This window comes from Salvelinus sp. IW2-2015, linkage group LG26 (assembly GCF_002910315.2).
Source record: "Salvelinus sp. IW2-2015 linkage group LG26, ASM291031v2, whole genome shotgun sequence".
Lineage (NCBI taxonomy): Eukaryota > Metazoa > Chordata > Actinopteri > Salmoniformes > Salmonidae > Salvelinus > Salvelinus sp. IW2-2015.
Window position 1 is genome coordinate 3,386,696 of NC_036866.1, and position 15,536 is coordinate 3,402,231.

Here is a 15,536-nt window from a genome sequence, read left to right on the forward strand (position 1 = left end):
TATACCCTTCTTACATCAGCTGATACTCAAAGTGCTGTACAGAAAACCAGCCTAAAACCCCAAATAGCAAGCAATGCAGGTGTAGAAGCTCGGTGGCTAGAAAAAACTCCCTAGAAAGGCCGAAACCTAGAGGAACCAGGCTATGAGGGTGGCCAGTCCTCTTTCTGGCTGTGCCGGTGGGAGATTATAACAGACATGGCCAAGATGTTCAAATGTTCATAAATATGACCAGCATGGTCAAATAATAATAATCACAGTAGTTGCTCGAGGGTGCAACAGGTCAGCCTCAGGATTAAATGTCAGTTGGCTTTATAGCCGATCATTGAGAGCATCTCTACCGCTCCTGCTGTCTCTAGAGAGTTTTGAAAAACAGCAGATAGGAGAAAGCCCTGCCTCCAGCTGTTTGCTTAGAAATTCTAGGGACAATAAGGAGGCCTGTGTCTTGTGACCGTAGCGTACGTGTAGGTATGTACGGAAGGACCAAATCGGAAAGATAGGTAGGAGCAAGCCCTTGTAATACTTTGTAGGTTAGCAGTAAAACCTTGAAATCAGCCCTTGCCTTAACAGGAAGCCAGTGTAGAGAGGRTAGCACTGGAGTAATATGATCAAATCTTTTGGTTCTAGTCAAGATTCTAGGAGCTGMATTTAGCACTAACTGAAGTTTATATAGTGCTTATTCCGGGTTGCCGGAAAGTAGAGCATTGCAGTAGTCTAACCTAGAAGTGACAAAAGCATGGATACATTTTTCTGCATAATTTTTGGATAGAAAGTTTCAGATTTTTGCAATGTTACCTAGATGGAAAAAAGCTGTCCTTGAAACAGTCTTGATATGTTCGTCAAAAGAGAGATCAGGGTCCAGAGTAACGCCGAGGTCCTTCACAGTTTTATTTGAGACGACTTTACAACCATCAAGATTAATTGTCAGATTCAATAGAAGATCTCTTTGTTTCTTGGGACCTAGAACAAGCATCTCTGTTTTGTCCGAGTTTAAAAGTAGAACATTTGCAGCCATCCACTTCCTTATGTCTGAAACACAGGCTTRCAGCGAGGGCAATTTTGGGGCTTCACCATGTTTCATCGGAATGTACAGCTGTGTGTCATCCGCATAGCAGCGAAAGTTAACATTAAGTTTTCGAATGACATCCCCAAGAGGTAAAATATACAGTGGGGAGAACAAGTATTTGATTGACTGCCAATTTTTCAGGTTTTCCTACTTACAAAGCATGTAGAGGTCTGTAATTTTCATCATAGGTACACTTCAACTGTGAGAGACGGAATCTAAAACAAAAATCCGGAAATCACATTGTATGATTTTTAAGTAATTAATTTGCATTTTATTGCATGACATAAAGTACACTGCTCAAAAAAATAAAGGGAACACTAAAATAACACATCCTAGATCTGAATGAATGAAATATTCTTATTAAATACTTTTTCTTTACATAGTTGAATGTGCTGCAACAAAATACACACAAATTATCAATGGAAACAAATTATCAACCCATGGAGGTCTGGATTTGGAGTCACTCAAAATTAAAGTGGAAAACCACACTACAGGCTATCCAACTTTGATGTAATGTCCTTAAAACAACTCAAAATGAGGCTCAGTAGTGTGTGTGCCTCCACGTGCCTGTATGACCTCTCTACAATGCCTGGGCATGCTCCTGATGAGGTGGCGGATGGTCTCCTGAGGGATCTCCTCCCAGACCTGGACTAAAGCATCCGCCAACTCCTGGACAGTCTGTGGTGCAACGTGCGTTGGTGGATGGAGCGAGACACTGATGTCCCAGATGTGCTCAATTGGTTCAGGTCTGGGGAACGGCGGGCCAGTCCAAAGCATCAATGCCTCCTCTTGCAGGAACTGCTGACACACTCCAGCACATGAGGTCTAGCATTGTCTTGCATTAGGAGGACCCAGGCCAACCGCACCAGCATATGGTCTCCAAGGGTCGAGGATCTCATCTCGTACCTAATGGCAGTCAGCTACTTCTGGCAGCACATGGAGGGCTGTGCGCCCCCCAAAGAAATGCCACCCACACCATGACTGACCCACCGCCAAACCGGTCATGCTGGAGGATGTTGCAGCAGCAGAACGTTCTCCACGTCTCCAGCCTGTCACGTCTGTCACATGTGCGTGTGAACTGCTTTCATCTGTGAAGAGCACAGGGCGCCATGGTGAATTTGCCAATCTTGGTGTTCTCTGGCAAATGCCAAACGTCCTGCACGGTGTTGGGCTGAAGCACAACCCCCACCTGTGGACGTCGGCCTCATACCACCCTCATGGGGTCTGTTTCTGACCGTTTGAGCAGACACATGCACATTTGTGGCCTGCTGGAGGTCATTTTGCAGGCTCTGGCAGTGCTCCTCCTGCCCTACTTGCACAAAGGCGGAGGTACGGTCCTGCTGCTGGGTTGTTGCCCTCCTACGGCCTCCTCCACGTCTCCTGATGTACTGACCTGTCTCCCGGTAGCGCCTCCATGCTCTGGACACTACGCTGACAGACACAGCAAACCTTCTTGCCACAGCTCGCATTGATGTCCATCCTGGATGAGCTGCACTACCCAGCCACTTGTGTGGTTGTAGACTCCGTCTCATGCTACCACTAGAGTGAGAGCACCGCCAGCATTCAAAGACCAAAACATCATCCAGAAGCATAGGAACTGAGAAGTGGTCTGTGGTCACCACCTGCAGAACCACTCCTTTATTGGGGTGTCTTGCTAATTGCCTATAATTTCCACCTGTTGTCTATTCCATGCCACACAGCATGTGAAATTATTGTAATCAGTGTTGCTTCCTAAGTGACAGTTTGATTTCACAGAAGTGTGATTGACTTGGAGTTACATTGTGTTGTTTAAGTGTTCCCTTTTTTTTTTTGAGCAGTGTATTTGATACATCAGAAAAGCAGAACTTAATATTTTGTTACAGAAACCTTTGTTTGCAATTACAGAGAATCATACGTTTCCTGTAGTTCTTGACCAGTTTGCACACACTGCAGCAGGGATTTTGGCCCACTCCTCCATACAGACCTTCCCAGATCCTTCAGGTTTCGGGCTGTCGCTGCAATACGGACTTTCAGCTCCTCCAAAGATTTCTATGTGTTCAGTCTGGAGACTGGCTAGGCCACTCCAGGACCTTGAGATGCTTTACGGAGCCACTCCTTAGTTGCTCTGGCTGTGTGTTTCGGGTCGTGTCATGCTGGAAGACCCAGCCACGACCCATCTTCCATGCTCTTACTGAGGGAGGAGTGGTTGGCCAAGATTTCGCGATACATGCCCCATCCATCCTCCCCTCAATACGTGCAGTCGTCCTGTCCCCTTTGCAGAAAAGCATCCCCAAAGAATGAGTTTCCACCTCCATGCTTCACGTTGGGATGGTTTCTTGGGTTTACTCATCTTCTTCTTCCTCCAAACACGGCGGGTGGTTTAGACCAAAAAACTCTTTTGTCTCATCAGACGACATGACCTTCTCCCATTCCTCCTCTGGATCATCCAGATGGTCATTGGCAAACTTCAGACGGGCCTGGACATGCGCTGGCTTGAGCAGCGGGACCTTGCGTGCACTGCAGGATTTTAATCCATGACGGTGTAGTGTGTTACTAATGGTTTCTTTGAGACTGTGGTCCCAGCTCTCTTCAGGTCATTGAAAAGGTCCTGCCGTGTAGTTCTGGCTGATCCCTCACCTTCCTCAGTATCATTGATGCCCCACAGGTGAGATCTTGCATGGACCCCAGACGAGGGTGATGACCGTCATCTTGAACTTCTTCCATTTTCTAATAATTGCGCCAACAGTTGTTGCCTTCTCACCAAGCTGCTTGCCTATTTGTCCTGTGCCCATCCCAGCCTTGTGCAGGTCTACAATTATCCCTGATGTCCTTACACAGCTCTCTGGTCTTGGCCATTGTGAGAGGTTGGAGTCTGTTTGATGAGTGTGTGGACAGGTGTCTTTAACACAGGTAAGAGTTGAGAAACAGCAGGCTTCTTAAAGAAAAACTAACAGTCTGTGAGAGACGGAATTCTTACTGGTTGGTAGTGATCAAATAATTATGTCATGCAATAAAATGCAAATGAATTACTTAAAAATCATACAATGTGATTTTCTGGATTTTTGTTTAGATTCCGTCTCGCACAGTTTAAGTGTACCTATGATAAAAATTAAGACCTCTACATGCTTTGTAAGTAGGAAAACCTGCAAAATCGGCAGTGTTTCAAATACTTGTTCCCCACTGTATAGTGAAAACAATAGTGGTCCTAAAACGGAACCTTGAGGAACACCGACATTTACAGTTGATTTGTCAGAGGACAAACCATCCACAGAGAAAAACTGATATCTTTCCGACAGATAAGATCTAAACCAGGCCAGAACTTGTCTGTGTAGACCAATTTGGGTTTCCAATCTCCAAAAGAATGTGGTGCTCGATGGTATCAAAAGCAGCACTAAGGTCTAGGAGCACGAGGACAGATGCAGAGCCTCGGTCTGACMCCATTAAAAAGTCATTTACCACCTTCACAAGTGCAGTCTCAGTGCTATGATGGGGTCTAAAACCAGACTGAAGCATTTTGTATACATTGTTTGTCTTCAGGAAGGCAGTGAGTTGCTGCGCAACAGCTTTTTCTAACATTTTTGAGAGGAATGGGAGATTCGATATAGGCCGATTTTTAGTTTTTTATATTTTCTCGGTCAAGGTTTGGCTTTTTCAAGAGAGGCTTTATTACGGCCACTTTTAGTGAGTTTGGTACACATCTGGTAGATGGAGAGCCGTTTATTATGTTCGACATAGGAAGGCCAAGCACAGGAAGCAGCTCTTTCAGTAGTTTAGTTGGAATAGGGTCCAGTATGCAGCTTGAAGGTTTAGAGGCCATGATTATTTTCATCATTGTGTCAAGAGATATAGTACTAAAACACTTGAGTGTCTCCCTTGGTCCTCGGTCCTGGCAGAGTTGTGCAGACTCAGGACAACTGAGCTTTGGAGGAATACGCAGATTTAAAGAGGAGTCTGTCATTTGCTTTCTAATGGTCATGATCTTTTCCTCAAAGATGTTCTTGAATTTATCACTGCTGAAGTGAAAGCCATCCTCTCTTGTGGAATTCTGCTTTTTAGTTAGCTTTGTGACAGTATCAAAAATACATTTTGGATTGTTCTTATTTTTCTCAATTAAGTTGGAAAAATAGGATGATCGAGCAGCAGTGAGGGCTCCTCGATACTGCACGGTACTGTCTTTCCAAGCTAGTCGGAAGACTTCCAGTTTGGTGTGGCGCCATTTCCGTTCCAATTTTCTGGAAGCTTGCTTCAGAGCTTGGGTATTTTCTGTATACCAGGGAGCTAGTTTCTTATGACAAATGTTTTTCGTTTTTAGGGGTGCGACTGCGTCTAGGTTATTGCGCAAGGTTAAATTGAGTTCCTCAGTTAGGTGGTTAAAAGATTTTTGTCCTCTGACGTCATTGGGTAGGCAGAGGGAGTCTGGAAGGGCATCAAGGAATCTTTGGGTTGTCTGAGAATTTATAGCATGACTTTTGATGATCCTTGGTTATACCCATTGATTCTTAAACAAAATAAATTATAAATGCCTCATGAGCTTAGTTCAGAGCTCAAAATATAAGCTTGTTGTACTCCAATGTTTGTAAACAATGTAAATGTAAACTTTACATTTGATTTCATGGATGGTCAGTCCTTGCATGCACAGCTCTGTCTATGAATTTGAGTGGTTACATTTCTCCAGCCCCGTCCCTTAGCTTTTTAGCAAAACGGGGATGGGTCATTTTGTAATTGTTAAGTAAGTATTATTGCTATAATCAATGACCAACTTCCTGTTCCAACAGTGTCAAATGGCTTCAGCATGGCAAAGCGTTCAGTCAATGCACCAGTGGATGTTGGAGAATGGAGGTATTTCAGAATTTGGGTATAGATTTTATGATAGGCCACTGACAATATAGGGGCCTACTAGACTTTTTTGTGATTCAGCCCGCAAGACAAAATGTCACAGGACTGGATTATCTAGTTGCAATTGATACACGTAGGACATRCACCATCAGCCTCCCTCACACAGTCGACATCAGAATGTACTACTTATACGGTCAATCCAGCTCCAGTTGTGTGCCCAGTGCTGTAAAAACGGATTTACCTCCTTTCTCATTTTCTCTACTTTTGCATTTTTTTATATACTGAAAGTTATCAGATCTTCAACCTAAACCTATTAGATAAAGGGAACRRAAGTCAACAAATAACACAACAATTACATACTTAGTTAATTTATTTCCTTAACAAAGTTATACAACACCCAAAGCCCCTGTGTGAAAAAGGAATTGCCCCCTTACACTCAATAACTGGTTCTGCCACCTTTTTGCTGCAATGACTCCAACCAAACACTTCCTGTAGTTGTTGATCAGTCTCTCACGTCACTGTGGATGAACTTTGGCCCACTTTTCCATGCAGAACTGCTGTAACTCAGTGACATTTGTGGGTTTTCAAGCATGAACTGCTTGTTCCAAGTCCTGCCACAACATCTCAATTAGGATTAGGTCTGGACTTTGACTAGGCCATTCCAAACCTTAAAATGTSTTGCTTTTTAGCCATTTTCACGTAGACCTAATTGTGTGTTTTGGATCATTGTCGTGCTTTATGACCCAGCTGCGTTTCCACTCACAGACAGGTGTCCTGACATTCTCCTGTAGAATTCTCTGATACAGAGCATAATTCATGGTTCCTTCTATTAAGGCAAGTCGTCCAGGTCCTAAAGCAGTAAAGCATCCCCAAACCATCACACTAACACCACCATGCTTGACCGTTGGTATAAGGTTCACCAGGCATATTGGGACCCATGTCGTCCTAAAAGTTATACTTTTGAATCATCTGTCCATAGAACATTCTTCCAAGAGTCTTGATGATCATCCAGGTGCTTCCATGTGATTGTTTTTGGCTAACTTGAGTACATTTTTTGGATGGCATGGCTCCCATTATGCCTGGCGAAAACCAAACACTGCATTCCACAGTAAGAACCTCATACCAACGGTCAAGCATGGTGGTGAAAGTGTCATGGTTTGGGGATGCTTTGCTGCCTCAAGAACCTGGACGACTTGCCTTAATAGAATTAACCGTGAATTKTGCTCTGTATCAGAGAATTCTACAGGAGAATGTCAGTCTGCCAGGTCATCAGTCTGTGAGCTGAAGCTGAAGCGCAGCAAGACAATGATCCAAAATACACAATCAAGTATACATTAAAATGGATAAATAGCAATGGCCTAGTCAAAGTCCAGACCTAATCCTAATTGAGATGTTGTGGCAGGACTTGAAACGAGCAGTTCATACTTGAAAACCCACAAATGTCGCTGAGTTACAGCAGTTCTGCATGGAAAAGTGGGCCAAAGTTCATCCACAGTGACGTGAGAGACTGATCAACAACTACAGGAAGTGTTTGGTTGCAGTCATTGCAGTTAAAGGTGGCACAACCAGTTAGATTGTAAGGGGGCAATTTCTTTTTTACACAGGGGAATTGGGTGTTGCATAACTTTGTTAAGGAAATAAAATACACTACATGCTCGTCGAACATCTCATTCCAAAAACATGGGCATTAATATGGTGTTGATCCCCCGTTTGCTGCTAAAACAGCTTACACTCTTCTGGGAAGGCTTTCCACTAGATGTTGGAACATTGCAGGGACTTGCTTCCATTCAGCCACAAGAGCTTTAGTGAGGACGCCACTGTTTTTGCTGGCTCGCAGTCGGTGTTCCAATTCATCCCAAAGATGTTCGATGGGGWTGAGGTCAGGGCTCTGTACAGGCCAGTCAAGTTCTTCTACACCAATCTCGACAAATCATTTCTGTATGGACCTCGCTTTGTGCATGGGGGCATTGGTAGGCCGTCATTGTAAATAATAATTTGTTCTTAACTGACTTGCCTAGTTAAATAAAGGTTAAACTTTAAAAAAAAAAAATATTGTCAAGAATGTCATTGTATGTGGTAGCGTTAAGATTTCCCTTCACTGGGACGAAAGGGCCTAGCCCGAACCATGAAAAACAGCCCCAGACCATTATTCCTCCTCCACCAAACTTTACAGTTGATACTATGCATTCGGGCAGGTACTGTTCTCCTGGCATCCGCCAAACTCTGATTCGTCCGTCGGACTGCCAGATGGTGACGCGTGGTTCATCACTCCAGGGAACGCGTTTCCACTGCTCCAGAGTCCAATGGCGGCGAGCTTTACACTCTCCAGCCAATGCTTGGCATTGCACATGGTGATCTTAGGCTTGTGTGCGGCTGCTCGGCCATGGAAACCCATTTCCTGAAGCTCCCAACTAACAGTTATTGTGCTGACATTGCTTCCAGAGGCAGTTTGGAACTGAGTGAGTGTTGCAACCGAGGACAGACGATTTTTACAAGCTAAGTGCTTCAGCACTCGGCAGTCCAGTGAGCTTGTGTGACCTACCACWTCGCAGCTGAGCCGTTGTTGCTCCTAGACGTGTCCACTTCACAATAACAGCACTTACGGTTGACCAATGTAGCTCTAGCAGGTCAGAAATGTGACGAACTGACTTGTGGGAAAGGTGGCATCCTAAGATGGTGCCATGTTGAAACTCACTGAYCTCTTCAGTACGGGTCATTCTACTGCCAATGTTTGTCTATGGAGATTGCTATGGCTGTATGCTCGAATTTATACCCCTGTCAGCAACGGGTGTAGCTGAAACAGCCGACTCCACTAATCTTAAGGGGTGTCCCTATGTCTTTGGTCATGTAGTGTAAGTATCAATATTTTTTGTTATCTGTAAACTCAGGTTCCCTTTATCTAATATTAGGTTTTGTTTGAAGGTCTGCTAACATTCAGTATAAAATTTGTTTAAAAAATATGTAGAAAATAATGGCACTGTAATACTAGTACTGCAAATATACTATGCTGAATGCACTGACTGTGCGTCACTGTAGATAAGATTGTCTGTTAAGTGACTAAAATGTAAATGTGTATTGTCTGCTGTGTGTTAGTACTGTCCAGTAGGCCTACACTGTCCAGGGTTTCCTGATTTCTATGAAATATGAGCTAGAATTAATGACAATYTGAGTTAAACAGTTTTCCTWCCAATAAATGGTAATCAAGTATGTTATACTGAACAAAAATATAAATGCAACATGCAACAATTTCAGGGATTTTTTTTATTTAATTTTTATTTAAATTATTATTATTATATATATATTTAAAAAATAAAAATAAAAATGTTATTATTATTAATATTATTTTTTTACCGAGTTACAGTTCATATAAAGAAATCAGTCAACTGAAATCAATTCATTAGGTCCTAACCTATGGATTTCACATGACTGGGCAGGGGCACAACCATGGGTGGGCCTGGGAGGGCATAGGCCCACCCACTTGGGAGTCAGCCCCAGCCAATCAGAATGGMTTTTTCCCCACAATAGGGATTTATTACTGACAGAAATACTCCTCAGTTTCATCAGCTGTCCGGGTGGCTGTTCTCAGACGATCCGGCAGATGAAGAAGCCGGATGTGGAAATCCTGGGTTGGCATGGTTACACATGGTCTGCGGTTGTGAGACTGTTTGGACGTACTGCCAAATTCTCTAAAATTACGTTGGAGACGGCTTATGCTAGAGAAATGAACATTACATTATTTGTCACKGCTCTGGTGGACATTCCTGCAGTCAGCAAGCATGCTCCCTCAACTTGAGACATTTGTGGCATTGTGTTTGACAAAACTGCACATATTAGAGGGGCCTTTTATTGTCCCCAGCACCTGTGTAACGATCATGCTGTTTAATCAGCTTCTTGATATGCCATACCTGTCAGGTGGATGGATTATCTTGGCAAAGGAGAAATGCTCACGAACAGGGATAAGCTTTTAGTGCGTATGAAACATTTCTGGGATCTTTTATTTTAGCTCATGAAACATGGGACCAACACTTTACATGTTGCGTTTATATTTTTGTTCAGTGTAAAAAACACCTTTTCTGTGTTTTTAAAAGTTGTGGGCGTACGCTAAGAACAGAATGGTGTGAGCGTATACCGYTAATTAAAAATATTCACGACATGTAGCTGCTCATTGTCCAGCTCAGCRAATGAGCCATCTTGACGTCATATTAACTAAGGAAATAGCAAGCATTTTTGAAAAGGTCTGTTTTGAGATACAACTTTGAGGTGGGGTTTTGGAAGTGTTTTTTTATACTTTGGCCACATACGAGTACAGGARGAGTCAACAACATTAATTGGGAATGAGTTAACAGAATATTAACATTTTAAAAGTGAGATGAATACAGTGGGCTACCATGTTTACTTCCAGATAAGAGGACAGATCCATGGTTACTGGTCTACTCCCCCATGCCAGTGGCTTCTATATTCCTCCTCTATCTCGGTGTGGTCTGGGCTGGGCCCAAGCTGATGAAACACAGGCAACCTGTTGACCTCAAGGCTGTGCTCATTGTCTACAACTTCGCCATGGTCTGCCTGTCTGTCTACATGTTCCACGAGGTGTGCTCCAACTGCCATCAAAATTTGTGAATTTCTCTTTAAACGTGTTTGTGTGTGTGTGTTCAGCAGCCATAGAAATGGGCCTAATTTARATTTTATTATGAAATGTTTCACCTGACCAATAAAGGTTTTTATGTTGCAGTTCTTGGTCACGTCCATGCTGTCTAACTACAGTTACTTGTGTCAACCTGTGGATTACAGCACTAGCCCACTGGCGATGAGGGTAAGAGTGTGTCTGAATAGTCCCTACTGTACACAAACCGTTGGACCTCTCACATAGTTGACCTAACTGGCAAATGCCCCCAAATAGTATACATATCTATTCCATCTCTGAAGACTGTCCCAAAGCCCTGGCCATAACAGTGGATAACTCTCTCTGTCTGTTTGTTTCACCAGATGGCCAAAGCATGCTGGTGGTTTTTCTTCTCCAAGGTCATAGAATTGGCTGACACGGTAAAACACATTGAAAATCAGGGTCATATTCATTAGGCATCAAACGGAAGAAAACAAAGTGAAATGGGGACTACTTGTCCAGGAAACGCTCATTTTCGTGTTCCGTTGCAAAACGTTTTCCTACGGTGTGCATTAATCAATATGACCCAGGATTAACGTCAGACTCATGTGAAACATTGGAGATCCATTTCAAACCCATTACAAACTCTCCATTCACAGGTGTTTTTCATCCTGAGGAAGAAGAACAGTCAGCTGACCTTCCTGCATGTCTATCACCATGGCACCATGATCTTCAACTGGTGGGCAGGGGCGAAGTACCTGGCTGGAGGCCAATGTAAGTCTAGCAGTACGAAGACCAGGAAAAACTCTGTATCCTATTCGTTAATGCTCTGTATCAACGCATATGGAATGCTTCAGGGCTGCCATAGATTTGTTTAATTAAGATGTTTTATCAACTCTCTGTTGGGACTTCTCAACACCTGGTAGGCACCTGCTAGACTTACAAATAGACATTCATTGTAAGTCGCACTGAATAAGAGTGTCTGCTAAATTACTCAAATATAAATCTAAAATGATTCATGGGGTCCTAGCAAATTGTCCATACCATTCATGATGCATAACAGATAGTTAAGATGTTTTGTGTTCCTCTCTCTCCTAGCGTTCTGCATTGGTCTTCTCAACACCTTCGTCCACACTGTAATGTACTCCTACTACGGACTGGCTGCTCTTGGGCCTCACATGCAAAAGTACTTATGGTGGAAACGCTATCTGACGTCACTTCAGCTGGTGAGTGGTTCTATCTACAGCTCTGCAGACATCTAGTGAGGTTTAAGAAAAAGGGGATACATCTGGGGTTTGTGAATTGGTTGGCTACTACAGAAGCTTAGAGTATAGGGATTAAGACGTGGATTCAATCAGTTCAGTGTTAACCCACCATAACCAACAACTGCATAGTCTATTATTGCTTTTGTTCAGGATGATGTCGGAGTTGTAACTGTGTTAGAGTAGTCAAATTGGTGAGCGGTTGCTCTTGTGGTCATTGTTAAGACACACCCGTCCTTAAATCCCACCCGCGTTAATAGTTCACAACAAGAACGTGTAGGCTATATAGAAACTATGACACTCAAAGTGAAAACCATTWAACGATAGGCTAAGGAATTATATCAGCCTAGTCYAGGTGTAGATTACATCACACATTTCAGTGTTTGGTTTTGTAACACGTCTGCATTGGATTTCTACTAATGCCACATGGTGCATCCAATGGCGATGACAGCGATAACACTTGGAGACGATTGTGGATTTGACAGCTCCACCACGGTTACACCTCCGARGTAACCTATACAAAAGCAATAATAGGCTATGCAATTGTCGGTTATAACTGATTGAATCTAGGCCTTACGTGCGGTAGGAAACAGATCGTGATTATGAACGGAGATATCTAAGGTTGTACCTCAACTGTCTGAATCTAAAACAATGTTCTCCTGACGGTGGTTTCAGCTCCAGTTTGTCCTGCTGACCACTCACACAGGCTACAACCTCTTCACTGAGTGTGACTTCCCAGACTCCATGAATGCCTATGTGTTTTTCTACTGTGTCAGCCTCATCCTACTCTTCAGCAACTTCTACTATCAGAGCTACCTCAGCAGGAAGAGCAAGAAGACGTGAAGGATATGGCCGTGACCCCACTCTCCGAGGGTGTCTCAGGGCGTGTTGGGATATGCAAAGAGAAACGCATTTCCAATTGAATAGGACAAATATAAGCACCCACCAAATTATGTATTTATTATCATTATTATATTCATAATCACACACTGTGTCTAACTGTATCTGAATTCAATTCACTGTCAATTTAAACATTTTGCAAAAACATTATCTGGATATTTATTTGTGAAGCCTCCTGCAATATTCCCTATGGCAGCATTTTGCAAACTTGGTCCTGGGGAACCCCGAGAAGTGCATGTTTTGGTTTTTGCCCAAGCACTACACAGCTGATTCAAATAATCAAAGCTTGATAATGAGTTGATTTTCTTTTTTTGTGGATGTGTAGTTCTAGGCCAAAACCAAAATGTGCCCATTGACCGAGTTTGGAAAACCCAGTCTAACTGGCTGTGAACCTATGGAGAGAGAACAGTCATCACAAATTGTCTCAATACCACTGCATTCCTTTTCATAATGTCACTGTGAAAAGCTGAGAATGCTCACAAGAGGGCAGAGTATGTCAATCGTTGGTGTTCCTCTTACCGGTGTGTCGAACTGTCCACCACTGTGTAATTTTTCTGCAACTTCACATACACTACTTTGTAGTGCTGCTGCTTTTATCTTGGGAATATTCATTTCACTTTATAGCAGATACAGTGCTAGTTATTTGAGGCACAGACGCTGTACTTGGTGCTATAACCATGTTTTATTACCAAGCAAGGCTTATAGGAAAAGAATACCTGACCACTGTTTTGTTTGAATGCTCCTCCGATACTTAAAATAGTGTTATTTTACTGACATGGCATTACCTTGCAGCTGTGCTAGTTCTGTGGATGTGCCATAAGATATGTATTGATTAGGGATCCCCATTAGCTGTTGCCAAGGCAGCAGCTACTCTTCCTGMGGTCCAAACACATTAAGGCACTTACATTACATTTACATCATATAACATTAAGTCACAATTGTGTTATTGTACAATTATTTATTTCTTAAACTTGGAAATAACAAACTTTCAAAAGACTGCTTTAAACAAACTGTACATTTATACACAAAGTAGATTTGACTGTGTTCCAGAATATTTAATGTATGACCATCCACCACCCCTCCATTTACCTTCCAGAAATATCTTCAGACAATCTAAACAAATAACCAAGGCATTTCATCCACTGTAAAAACACTGCAACATTATATATTTTTCTACATTTCAGTCCCTAGTAGATTGAACAATGTAGAAAGAGAGAGAGAGAGGAAATTCTGAACTAGGTTATGTCTTAGTTGGAAATGTGTCCCATTTGGATGCATCTGAATCCATGTGGAATCTGTTGGGCAGGGCTGTAGGAAGCTCTTGTCTTGTTACAGAGTTATGACTGACAGTCGTTCAAGAGCAGTAGAGATTGTTTTCAATTATATTGTTTCCTTTAGAACAGAACAAACTTGTAAGGAATGGATGCCACTCCAGACTATTGAGATACATCGCCCGTATAGTGATACCCAGGGGAACATCAGGTCCTCTATGTCTCTGTGTAGACGGAGGACATCTGGCTCAGGCTGCGGTCGAAGCTGTTCACCTGGAAGAAGATGCTCTCCTCTGGGCTGGAGGAGAACTGGCACTCCCCTGATCCCTGGAGGTCCTGTGCCAAGCTGAAGCCTGGGGGAGGAGACCACTGAATTAGACACACAATCAAATTTGATGCTACACTGTTTAGTGTGTGGGGAAATAGTTGGCTTGATCAACATACAGAAATAATTCAATTATTGATTTTAGTGCACACACACACACACACACACACACACTTCTCATTCAATGAACAAGGAGGGGGAAAATAATGACAGGAAAACAAAACAAAAACTGTTAGAGGAGAAGGAGGAAGTTGAGATGATCTACGCCAGGTCTCACCCGCAGCAGAGCCACTGCTGGTACTGGACATGTGGAAGCCGTTGTTCTGGTGGGAAGTGTAACCATGTGAGTCCACTGGTACATGAACACCACTCACAGACTGTTCCATTCTGTACGAGTCTCCAAAATGGAAGCAGCTCTGAAAGCTGCCCTGGTAATCTACAGAGAGAAGGGAGGAGACGATCAAGCACAGAATAACTAGAATGGACAAAGCCCCTAACACCACTGCAATTTAACTGGAACTCTCTAGGGAATGCTCAGTATGGCCACTGGACCTATACAGTGGCTTGCGAAAGTATTCACCCCCTTGGCATATTTCCTATTTTATTGCCTTACAACATGGAATGAAAATTGATTTTTGGGGGGTTTGTATCATTTCATTTACACAACATGCCTACCACTTTGAAGATGTAAAATATTTTTTGTTGTGAAACAAACAAGAAATAAGACAAAAAAACTGAAATGCTATTCCCTCCTCTGACACACAATATTTAATCTAGCTATCTCAGGGTGGCCCTATCGCTGCTGTAACTAAATAAAAAACATTATTATACACGTTACACAGGGATGGGGAGGGAGGGGCCTGCCGCTGCAACAAAAGACCACTTGAGCATGCGTAACTATTCACCCCCCCAAAGGTAATACTTTGTAGAGCCACCTTTTGCAGCAATTACAGCTACAAGTCTCTTGGGGTATGTCTATAAACTTGGCACATCTAGCCACTGGGATTTTTGCCCATTCRTCAAGGCAAAKCTGCTCTAGCTCCTTCAAGTTGGATGGGTTCCGCTGGTGTACAGCAATCTTTAAGTCATACCACAGATTCTCAATTGGATTGAGATCTGGGCTTTGACTAGGCCATTCCAAGACATTTAAATGTTTCCCCTTAAACCACTCAAGTGTTGCTTTAGCAGTATGCTTAGGGTCATTGTCGTGCTGGAAGCTCTAACCTCCGTCCCAGTCTCAAATCTCTGGAAGACAAACAGGTMTCACTCAAGAATTTCCCTGTATTTAGCGGCATCC

The 15,536-nt window shown here is 43.0% G+C and overlaps 2 protein-coding genes across 5 annotated transcripts in view; one reads left to right on the forward strand and one right to left on the reverse strand.

The window, feature by feature from the left end:
- elovl8b (ELOVL fatty acid elongase 8b) overlaps positions 1-12,790 on the forward strand; it is a 29,185-nt gene extending 16,395 nt beyond the window's left edge. For 2 of the 4 annotated variants that reach the window (XM_023972033.2, XM_023972032.2), the window contains exons 2-8: positions 5,818-5,881; positions 10,281-10,468; positions 10,611-10,691; positions 10,865-10,921; positions 11,141-11,255; positions 11,580-11,707; positions 12,419-12,790. In XM_023972033.2, the coding sequence (XP_023827801.1) occupies positions 5,824-5,881; positions 10,281-10,468; positions 10,611-10,691; positions 10,865-10,921; positions 11,141-11,255; positions 11,580-11,707; positions 12,419-12,586 (795 nt within the window). In that variant the 5' untranslated portion in view covers positions 5,818-5,823 and the 3' untranslated portion in view covers positions 12,587-12,790. Of the gene's footprint in view, positions 1-5,778; positions 5,882-10,280; positions 10,469-10,610; positions 10,692-10,864; positions 10,922-11,140; positions 11,256-11,579; positions 11,708-12,418 lie in introns of those variants that run through there. The other 2 variants (XM_070435060.1, XM_023972034.2) reach the window with 2 other exon arrangements.
- LOC111952982 (zinc finger protein GLIS1-like) overlaps positions 12,679-15,536 on the reverse strand; it is a 150,797-nt gene continuing 147,939 nt past the window's right edge. Inside the window, exons 10-11 of the mRNA XM_023972030.2 lie at positions 14,517-14,675; positions 12,679-14,267 (exon numbers count right to left, since the gene is read on the reverse strand). Of these exons, the coding sequence (XP_023827798.1) occupies positions 14,131-14,267; positions 14,517-14,675 (296 nt within the window). The 3' untranslated portion in view covers positions 12,679-14,130. The remainder of the gene's footprint in view (positions 14,268-14,516; positions 14,676-15,536) is intronic.